The sequence below is a fragment of the Coffea eugenioides genome, chromosome 6, assembly GCF_003713205.1.
Source record: "Coffea eugenioides isolate CCC68of chromosome 6, Ceug_1.0, whole genome shotgun sequence".
In the NCBI taxonomy this organism is placed as follows: Eukaryota; Viridiplantae; Streptophyta; class Magnoliopsida; order Gentianales; family Rubiaceae; genus Coffea; species Coffea eugenioides.
In genome coordinates, this window is record NC_040040.1 from 8,780,935 (window position 1) to 8,792,733 (window position 11,799).

At 34.9% G+C, this 11,799-nt stretch overlaps 1 protein-coding gene across 1 annotated transcript; it reads right to left on the reverse strand.

Annotated features, from left to right (window-relative positions):
* Positions 1-548: 548 nt before the first annotated feature.
* Positions 549-3,279, reverse strand: LOC113774975 (strigolactone esterase D14-like). The gene is made up of 2 exons (XM_027319651.1): positions 2,781-3,279; positions 549-1,311 (listed from the first exon to the last, which is right to left on the reverse strand). Exons 1-2 carry the CDS (start codon positions 3,158-3,160, stop codon positions 876-878), a joined length of 816 nt encoding a protein of 271 aa, XP_027175452.1. The 5' UTR covers positions 3,161-3,279; the 3' UTR covers positions 549-875.
* Positions 3,280-11,799: the final 8,520 nt, after the last annotated feature.

Here is an 11,799-nt window from a genome sequence, read left to right on the forward strand (position 1 = left end):
CAATGGTTGGTAACGGAGGCGTTAAGCTCAGACAGTTTTTAGAAATTTTTTTCCTTGCTCATTAATCAAAATGACTCTGTTTTGAGCTTTGTCAACGTGGATTAATGATGGCCACTTCTTCAGTTTTGTGAGGGGACCGTTCAGGGACGGTCATGCTGATGACCGTCCCTGCCCCGTATCCCCATCGGAGTGACGACGACGACAAATAAGTGGGTTAATACGTAGAAGTATCTTGACAATATCACCATGATTTGGAGTGCAGATGTGTCTGGATTAGAATTATTTATCAAAAATTTATTTGCTTGAATCATCACAAACATATGTTTTAACACACTGTTTTATCTAATCAATTATTTTTTTATCTCACACACATTACATCGCATATATCATCATATATTATTTTATATTAGTTTATAATAATTAAGATTTACCCATTCTAAAGAAATTATTGTAAAGCGAAAGATAACGAAAATTTTGACTTTTAGGGTCGAAATCAACGACAATGGCCACAAACAAAGAACAGCTTTTCAGCTGTAGGTATCCACCGATAACGTAGTATAATTTTCATAACGCCATTTAAAATATCGAGCAATAATTTACAACACCAAGTAACAAGAAGCGTCAAATCCACACTTTTTGAACACTCGACAAACCCACACAAGCTACAGTAACCACGAGTGCAAACTGGTAAATCGCTGCAGACTTCCTAGTACAGGAGGGATCCCATGTAAACAACCCCAAAGTACAATGTCACATGTCGAAGAAAGCATTTATTATCCTAGCAATTTTCTATCTCTATCCACCCCAACCGAAAAAAAAGGTACACAAAGACCAGATTAAAAAAAGTTCATGAAGCATTATGTATGACGGACGGCTTAGTGACCGATCAAGACCTTATCAAGAACATCAAGGAAGAGCTTATGTGCAGTGAGCTGAGGAAAATGGCCGTCGGTGGTAGCGATAATCTCGATGGTTGATGTTCCTTTGATTTTGTTCTGCATGAAGATTGGGACAGAATCTGGGACGACGAGATCCCTTGCCGTGTGAATAATGGTACATGGCGCCGTAACCTTTTCAAGAATGGCCCTGTGGTCACTGAGGAAAACAGTTTTGGCCAAGGGAAGTGCGGTTTTATATCCCATTCGTTTCAAGGTTCCTGCAATTTTTTCGACCGAGGGAGGATCGTTGTTGTCTACCACAATTGATGCGAACCTGGTTGCCCACTGGTCGTAGTTGGACTCGATGCTAGCAAAGATCTGTTCAACGTGGGAGATCTCGAATCCTCCTTCGTAGTCTTCTGAGTTTATGAACCTTAAACGGAAGGGGGAAAAAAAACAAGGTAGAGTGTCATATGTACGTGAAAGAATTTTGTGTACAAATAAATATAGAATTTGTGTAGGTGATACAAGTGGCTAGACCTTATCCTTATTATGCTTCGTTGATTGAGGAAGAGGGTAGGAGGATATGGTGAGGACAAATTTCTAAAAATAAAGTGAAGTAAACTATGCATGATTCCAGGATCCGACATGATTTGTGATGCTATTTCGGTAAAAGGTGCTCGCTATAGTACAAAAAGAGGTGTATGTCCATTCACATGCTTACACTAAAAGAAAAAAGAAAAAAAAATGCAAAAGGGAAGGAAGGGAAGAGAAATTTTTCAAGGTTTACTGACACGGTGTCAAATCAAGCGGATGTTTAATCCAAATAAATCCATGACATCACAATCTACGATTTTAGTCTACGGAGAGGAAATTATATAGCTAATTCGTCAGCAGGAAATTCATCACAATCTATAGTAATCCTGTTTGGATTACAAATTCATCAACAGAAAAATACGGTCCAAACCCTGTTTGGATTTTGTATTTTTTAGGGGAAAAAATTATCACATGTTTTTTGTGAATTTTTTTTGCACATTTCTCAATTATATTTTTATCTACGTACATCACATCTTAAAAAATGCTACAGTAATCTTTTTTTTCTAAAAATTCTTTAAAAAGTGCAATCCAAACAAAATCCTAAAAGTTTTTGTAATCAATTTGTTCATCTCCTTTGAAGAAAAAGGGGAAAAAAACTTTTTCCTTTGTCAAAAAATCTTATAAAACCAGTTTTTTTATTGTTTTTGCCACCATATAAAAATTTTTCTAAAAAGGCCGAAAGTTGTCCTGTTTTGTAGGTTTCCAAGTGCCTGATCACAATCTCAAATTGTGACCACTGACGCCCCTCTACAACCGGCCAATCTCTTCCATAGCAAAGACAAAAAGAAGTATAGGACGCACGCACAACCACATCAAAGTTTATGGGAAGCACCCGAATATTCAGGAAACTAGATTAAAATTCTGCAGGAAGGGGGCAGATCAATAAAAGCATATGGAGAATAAGTACCAGCGCAAAAATAAATAAATAAATAAATAAATAAATAAATAGATAAAGCTTACTCGTGCACTAGATTTTATGAAATTTGTGACTATATTATCAGACTTTTGAAAAGGTTCAACTTTAACCGATCGAACATGATTCATTTATGATTGAAATAAAAGCTATTTTTTAACCCAAAAAAAAAAATAATTTCTAGCAGGGGGACTGGGGATGCATCGGAAGAGGAGACTACGACGCAGACGTAGGAAATGGAAAGAGAAAAGAAACGATAAAAAAAAAAAAAAACTTTAACTATTCTTGAAAAGACAATAAACAAAACCCTCAAGTTCAACCACTGTCTTGCTATCTCTGTAATATCTATGTAATAACAGTAGTAGTTTGTATTTACTGAAACTTGGAAGTACCTTGGAGAAGATGCAACAAGTACCAGCCTGCTGAATAAGTCGGGCCTCTTGACTGAAGCAATGCATCCAATCATCCCAGACATGGAGTGTCCAACAAAGACTGAAGATTTTAAGTTCATTTCTTCCACGAGAGCTATTATATCATCGGCAAAAGCATCATATGAAGAATACTTAACTGCGTCAAAGAGGTTTAGATCTTTGACGGCACCTGAGAAACTCCAGTCAAAAACCAAAACTTGGTGTAACTGAGCCAGCGAGGGCACCACTTTGTCCCAGACCGAATGGTCTCCCCCGTAGCCATGCGCAAGAATTATGGTTTCTTTTCCAGAACCAATTAGTCTTGCGTTCATGGCTGTGAACATAGATTTTGGCGTGACCATGCTGCCTTTTCTGAGCTTTTTGCAGGGGGAAAGGTAGTAGAATTGGTTAGGGAAGAAGGAGAGAAGCTGATGGAACAGTGTCTTGAATGCTTTTTTTTTTTTTTGGTTAAGATGATGGGGTTTACTAATGTTAATGTATATGTTTTTCTAGTCCTTTGTCTGTCTTATATAGGCAACAGGAGGAGTCTTGGACAAATAAATCAAAAGCATTTAGCCCTAATAATTTAAAAAAAGTGCCGTAAATTAACATTGTTGGGGTAATTGATGATTTTGTACTTATCCTTAACTATTCTGGAGGAAGACAAACTAATACTTTTTGAGAAGGTGATAAACTAACATAATATCATAACCCAAAACCTCTACTTATATTCTCTCTTTCGGACCATCCAAATCATCTCTCCCCCTCACTCAAAAAGTTTTGGGAAATCACTAAACTACAATATTTTGTAGGATAGTTATTGGGCACTCTTCAAGTATTAGATTTTTTTAAAGATAACATTAATTAGAGAAAATATGTAAATGCATAAAAATATAATAATTACTGATATGTGTATATACAAGATATGTTTGATAGGCTAGATAGAGTTTACATGGTTAACGAGGGCATTTGTTAGAAAAATCCTATTTTATAAAGTCACATCACCCTCTTTCTTTTTCCCCCTTTTCTTAAGAATGAATTCACAAAAGATTCTAAGAATCTTAACGCTCTATCACTGGATATATAATGGTCTAGTTAGCATTAATTTATTGACGTTTTTTGTTAAGCACTTTGTGAAGAAACAGGCCATACAAGATCAACTATTAGTGTGACATCCGCATAATATTATTGTTGTTCATTGCTTATCTTTCTTGAGTTAAACTAACAAATTTTTTTCCGTGATCCATCTTGTTTCGAGAGGGGAAAAAGAAGAGAGAGAGGAAAAGTTTTAAGAACTAACTATTTCTAGATTAGTTGGCCACCAAAAGAGTTTTTAAAATTTTATTTGAATGTATGTTAAGGAACCAAATCATTTGGATTATATTCAAAAATCCAAATTTTTCTGAAAATTTTGCCAGCAAGTGCGGCACTGTTTGTGTTTGGGTTGGTGGTGGTTCAATTTCCTTCGAATTCCCTTTGATCTCTTTAGATGCCCCTCCCTCTAGTATAGAGTAGGAGTAAATGTAGAATAGATTCCATTATATCCAAAAAAAAAAAGGAAAAGTTCTAGGACAGTTATTGTATAATGGGTCATTGACCCTCCTTAGAGTAAAAAAGAAAACGGAAAAGAAACCTTCCACAAAACTGATACGTTCCTAATGAAATTTCGTCAAGAATCAACCACAATAATATAAATTGAGATTAAAAAAAAACAAAAAGTTTAAAGGTCGGGCAACAAATCAATAAATATGTTGAGTTTAAAAAAAAATGTTTTTCTCATAATTGTGTCAAACTCATGATTGTAAATCAAGCGAACGATTTCACTTTATCTGGTTTTGGCTCATGTAGATGCGAAGGAGACAATTGCGCCACAATGCCTGCGTTGGATAAATTGGGTTTGACTGATTAATACTTGAAAATTGTAGGAAAAAGGATTTTTGGGCGGTTGGGATCATTAAATGTGTTTGGCCCCTCGGATATATAGTTGATTTTTTTTTTTTTTGAGGGTGATATATAGTTGAAACTTGAAAACCTTCCGAAAGAAAGTAATGGCATGCTAAGGAGAACCGCGTCCTTTATAAGGCTGTCCCTATCCTAACCCCCAAAAAATTTTGAGATTCATCTTCTTTTCCCCAAAGGTTTTCCGGACTTTCATATATACCAGGTCTCTGGTTTTATGGCTACCGAATACCAATCTGCAATGTATTGACAAAAAAAAAAAAAAACCAATCTGCAATGATTAAAGTGGATCAGACCAAGATCGGCGCTCAGATCTTAAGATTCTGTTTGATAATCTAATTCAACATTTAGATTTAATAAATTCAGATATTAATATATTCAAATCATTTGATAATTAAAAATTTAACATATGAATTAATTAAGCGATACTGAATTTTTTAGACAAAACTTGCTCCCAAAATTAAGTGATAAACTATTCACTTATCATTGAATGTTATATGCATTTAAATATATTAAATTTAATAATTAACAGTTTAATAAGTTAATTGATTCATACTTTATATATTAGATTTCAATTTTCAATTTTATCAAATGCACCCTAAGTCTTTTATTCCTGAATGCAATCCACTTATCTGATCCAAATTTTGTTCGCGTCAGTTCTGCCACAGATCCACTTGTACATTTAGTACAAGTTTATTCTTTGTACAATTGTACCCCAAAGCCTTAGGTCTTACTTCATCAAATAATCTCATTTCATTTAACAAACTATTCCAATAATAAATATTTTCGCCCAACCAATATTTCACTATAACAATAATATTAGTTTGTCCCAACATCAACATCTAAAAACACTAAAAGTATGCAAAATTGGCAATGATACGGAGAGAGGATACAGTGTTTTATGAATAATAAAAAAAAATTATCCAAGCAAACCCGCTCATTTCGCGCATTGTTTAAAACTAATTAAGTTGCAATATCAGATAATAGCTTCTCCTGAATTAGAGATTTGGTATAATTCAGTTTAAAATTCCTTAATATTGAAAAGGGTATCTTTTAGCATTTTCGAGTAGCACATCCAAAAGTGTAAAATCAGCACTATATATTCTCTAGTGGTGAATAATTATTATTGATTTTTAATACTGCCAAGTTCAATACTCTTGTAGGCCTCAATAAGAAGGTAAAAAGAATATGCCGTGTCCAAATATGATTTGAATTGGACAACTTTGATTGTGGTCCATGAGAATGGGATGCTCATAAAGATGATCGAAGATGAGGAGGATGAGAAACTGAAAAAGGACGTAGTGGTAAATATAAGAGGCGGGAATTGGTCAAGGATGGATTTAGCTAATTGGGAAGAAGGCCAAAACCCAACAGAAGAAAGGACAGGCACCACCACATGTTATATTTTTTTTTTCGACAAAAAAAGGCCTCTCTCTCAGCAGTCAGCAATCAGCATGGTGAGGTGTCTACAGCGCTACTGTCCCTGTTGTTCCATCATCCGATGACTTTATCGCATGTAATTGTAAATTTTTTACTAAGTAAAACTGCAAAAGGTCCTTTTTGTCGTCTTCTGCTTGACTGTGTGTACTGTGTGTCTGCGGGTCTGCCAAGTCGTTGATGATTCCAACGCCCAACTTTTTTCATTTACTATTCCTGCACCGCTGCCCCCACCCCACGGGTCCCACCATGTTGTAATTGCTTCATCAGAGATAAGTCGCTTTCAACGGAGAAAGATAGAAGCTACCCAGCATGATTAACACCCCACCAACTAATTACTATTATTATTTTAATCGAAATAAAAAAAATAATTAAAAAATATATTGATAATATAAATAAATAAAATTGTGCAAATAACTCATTATACAAACAAACTCAACTAGTAGTTAATAAGTTTGGATGGAGTATTATCTGAAATATTATTTGGAATAATTACTGTAGCACTTTTTGTGATTTGATGTATGTGAGATAAAAAGTAGTTGGGAATATAAAAAAGTGGATTGAAAAATATATTTATGATGCAAGCGAAATATTATTTGAGATAAATTTGCAATCCAAACACACTCACTAGTATTTTTCTTAACTCCCCTCCCCCAACCATTTTTCTTTTCGGCGCGTGTGATGTTACTAGAAATAGTATGATACTAAAAAGGATATTTTTCTTTGGTACCTTGTATCATAATTAAAAATTCGAGATAACCTTGCAATTGCCCTTCAGAAAATAAAGAAAGAAAATGTACACCCTTTCCTTTTAGAAAATCAACTATCAGCCTACCTAAGTTTATATACGGGGAAGAAAAAAAAACTAACTAATTTTAACATAATAACTAAATACATGTAAAACAAACAAAAGCAACAATACGAATTGCCTTGCATAATTGTATAGATACACACTTTGCAGAAGGACACAGCGTTTAGATGCATTCCTAAAGACGGACAGGCAAATATATAGTCCTCATGCTTTGAGAAATCTAGTAGATGCAGATCTTTAAAGAAATTTGCTTCCCTCATTTTGTACTTATAACTTAAGTTTGTTCAATATATAGTCCCTTTTATTACAAAAAAAAAAAAAAGATGGACAGACAAATAAGAACACACCGCATAACACATATAGTAACAAAGAGATCCATATCGCCATATGGTTCTTTCTTTTTTTTTTTTTAATATCGATATCGCCATATGGTTCTTTTTTTTTAAAAAAAAAGAAAAGAAAAAGAACCAAGTATATGATCTAGTTTATGCTTTTATACATATGATCATATGACTTCACTGTACCCGGCAAGCTTAATTCTTTACGCCCACACCTAGGCTATGTCCAAAGTTCCGTGCAAGCCAATTCAGCAATTCTCACTCCATTTGTTTCGAAAAAGCAAAAAGCTATTTATATGATACAAATAAAGTATTCGTATAAACACGCCGTTGCCTGCCCAATAGCTCCTGATCGTGGTCCAGTGCTGGATGAGAAGGATATGCAATAAATTGAAGTTGGAACTTTTTGATTTCAATAACCTTGTGCTGAAAAGAATAGCATATATTGGTGATCCATGGTTAAGTGGTGCAACTCCAAATTTTAATTAATAAGATAAGTTTGTCAGAAAAGCTAACGAATTAATTGTTTATATCCAATAAGGATGAAGAAAAGTTGCTTAAAACAGATTTGTCCCAGGCTCAAAGACATCTCAGAAGAAGGACAAGAATGAAAAGTTCACTTCACAGCATAATAATACTCTTGCTGCTTGTGAATTACACGTGTAACAAGAATCTCATACTCATTCATGGAGCCGAAAGGTTTTCCTTTTTTGTCGACACAGGGTGTCCGGATCAATTCTTACGGGGCCCGACTAATCCCCTGCACTCCGGGAGAGGAGGCCCCACTCCACACCGAAGACATAAGCCACGGAACTCAAACCCTGGTTGCCAAGTAAGTGGCCATACCCTAAAGAGGGGGAGCGCACCGTCCGAGCTACCCCGTGGGGGCTGAGTCGAAAGGTTTTCAAGAAGAAGGTTTTTATTGTTTTTATCTTCGATCTTCAAAAACAAAAGGGTCGGAAATTTCCAAATGGCCAAGTCACATGTATCAGGTTCAATTTACAAAGAATTTCCAGGTTAAATTTGTTGAAGAAAAAGCTAGACAAATCCAAAAAGATAAAAAGGAACAAGAAAGAGTTGTCAAGCTAATCCATCATATGTGGCTTTTTTCGTGAGGAGACTGAGAGGGTCACGATCTGCAGAGACTCTAACCGTGATGATAAAGAAATGCAATTAATTGGAAAAACCATTTTTCTTATTGAAGTGGGAAAATGATACTCTAACAAACCCTTATAGGCTACCGAATTTTCATGGCTAATTACATACTTTTACCGCGAGGTGCTATTAACCAACCATCATGAGCAAATTAGAGAACGAAAGCAAAAGGTTGAAGGCCTAGCAAATTATCTTAACTTATTTGTTCCCTCAAAAAAAAAAATCTTGTTTATCCATCTGGTTGGTGGTCATGATGCCCGTGCTTGAAGGCCTAGCACGATTGGACCCGATGTCCAGTCATCAATGACTGATGAATGAAACTTTTGTCGACAGATCAGCAACCCACGACCGAGTTGATTCGTCGTGATTTTGCGGCTCGATATGTTACTGTCTATGGTCTTTAATTTGACTGTAACTCTTTGCCAGTCAAAACCAAGAACATTAACACACTGTAGACAGTAATATCACTTCTACCTATACCTGCTCTATGAAATAGGAGCAGCAAATAATTGATGAAACAGATAAATTACGCAAGTTATAGTCATATAAGTTATAATGACGTGTAGTGTCATTATAAAAGAAAAAAGAAAAAAGTGACGATGAGTAATGTACAATGGTATAAGAAAATCTATATAATTATTTGGATTCACATATAGCAAAGCTCTACAAATAAACCCATAAACGAAGTCTACACAAATATTTGCCTTCACCCGGCAATAAAGGCTGCTTTAGCCTTTAAAGCTATATGACTTCAAATGCATTGCATATTTCCTTAATGCATTTCCCCTGCTGATCGAGGCAGACAAATTAAGAGCATTAATAATAGGTAAAGATCTTGTTGGTAGAAAGGCCACCCTTCGCCGGGGCCGCAAAAGGATTCTTCACAATTTCAAAGATGAAACACTGATTGTCCATAACCACAGATTTAAAATGTCAAAAAGGTTGGAAATCATTGTCCATGAATTGTACAATACAGCGTCTCTATCTGCTACATATACGCCCCACACAACTTTAGAGCATGCACGGCCATTGCCGGCTCTTGTGTGATCCATATCATTTTATTTAGTATGTTAGATTTTCTGAAATAGCTTAGCATTAATGGTTGGTTATAACTCGTTCCAGGTGTTATGAGAACGTGAAAATGAATACTATCAACAACTCTGCAAGACAACCACCTTGAAAATTGCAAATCATAATTAGTTTCTAATTTCAAGTAAAGGGAAGATAATGGTTCGCTTTCATTCGTGTCATTTCATCTACTCCCTCCATCCCACTTTGATAGTCCTGATTTTTTTTCACACAGTTTAAGAAAAAGTAGTTAATTTTGTTGGAACAATCAATTTAGGTAGCTATTTTCCTAAAATACCCTCACATTAATTAGAATACAACTTTATGGGAACTTGAATTGATAGTAAAAAAAGAATCAACTCTCATTAAATGTGGTAGGTTTATAGTAACAACAACTTACATTGAATAAGGGTATTTTAGGAAAATTAAAATACAATTACATTCTTCAATTGGAAAGTGGACTATAATTTGGGACAGACAAAAAAGGAAAACATGACTATCAAAGTGGGACGGATGGAGTAGTAGTTGCATTGCATAAATTCTTGGTAATGATGAGATACTCTTAAGCATCTAGATTTTGCACGTTACTACTACTACTATCTTGGTACAAATTAACTATGAAGATTTAAGACTCGCCTCGGTCTTTTGCCATTTTAAGAAGCTGAACCCTAAACTTTCTGTAAAATTTGGCAACGTCCGAGTAAAGAGCCACCTCTGTTTAGGCTTTCTTCACCGGGAAAAAAAGCAGTACTACTACAGAGTATAGACCCAATGCATGCAAGGATGACTTTCTTGTTTAGTGAACAACTCGACGTAGAGAGTGCCATCTACCTAAATAAATCATGCAAAAAAAATAAGAATCTTGGTTTCCTATCTTTTGCCAATAGAAAAATGAAAAAAGAAAGGATGGAGACAAAAATTGACCCCATGAAAGCTCATAATTCTCATCTTCCCACTAGTTGGGAAAAATCGAGTCGAAAGGAGATCTTGTTTCATCCAATTTGCACGCGTTAACCACGTAATGTGTGAAGTTACTCCTGTACAAAAAAAAAAAAAAAAAAAAAGCATAATGTGTGAATGTCTGGTTTCTGTTCTCTTATTCCTAGAAAATTATCCTTTATTACATTCTTTATTTTTAGTTACTTTGTAGTTACTAAACAAAAGGGAAAATCACATTTCTTAAATTAGGATTTTTGTTTCCCACAATACCACCTGTTTTAAAGATTGCAGAGACTTAACATTTTTGGTAACTGTAATTACGACTTAACATTTTATAAACAAATGCCCACGAATTTTATAAAGATTGCTGCCACCATCCTTCCTTGGAAAAGCCGAAAAGGCACAATTACTACTACTATTAAACATTTTGACCCAAAAAAAAAAAAAAACTACTACTATTAAACACGAGATTTTTCTAATGGCTTTAATATTTGTAGTTGAGAATTTTGGTCCCAACGAAATTATTTAAGGCTCATTATTGCCGTTTTGTCAACAGTTGTAGGTATAGGGTGGTGACGATCACACACACCATTCTCTTTTTTCTTTCTTGATTTTGGGTCAAAACGCACGTGAGAGACACAAGGAGTCGTCAAGATTTATCTTTCCTTGGTGGCTTTCGTGGTTTTTTTTTAAAAAAAATAAATATATGGGTTCCAAAAAAAAATCTAGGGAAAAAAAAAGGCCAACCGTGTTTGATAGGATTGGGGTGGATGGTCCAAGTCATTACTCTGATATAGCTCAACGTGGAGGGGGAAAAGATAAGAGTAAACGTACATATAAAATGATGGAAATAACACATATTGTCGTTCAATTATATGCAGATAATGTGCACAAATGTATTGATCGGATCTTGTTTGATATCATCCATCAGCTTATCCTTCACAAACAGAGACATTTTCGTGGAAGGCTCTCTTGAGCTCTGTATCTCCTTTATTTTCTCCTTTATTTTCTTTGTCATTTCTTCCATTTCCTTTAACTTGAGTCCAAAAATTGGATATACAGTAATTCTCCTATTATGAATATAACCGAAAGAAATTTAAAAGCATAGGGTGAATGACAAGGATCTCTATCTCTGAACATTGCATGGAGTTACCACAACCCAAATTCTTGTGCGAAGAAACCCAAAAAAAAGGGTTATCAGCCAGAGAGATTAGCCCTACACTCGAACTGAAGTTTGCTTTAATTATTTTTTGTTTTCTGGTTATTCATTTCAACATTTGGTTAAGGATAATTA

What these genes read in the sequence shown, in the direction of transcription:
- LOC113774975 (XM_027319651.1), bottom strand. Translation starts at nt 3,160, where the DNA reads ATGGTCACGCCAAAATCTATGTTCACAGCCATGAACGCAAGACTAATT. An exon ending in CTTGTTGCATCTTCTCCAAG is followed by an intron (nt 1,312 to 2,780) that starts GTACTTCCAAGT and finishes CTTCCGTTTAAG; the next exon opens with GTTCATAAACTCAGAAGACT.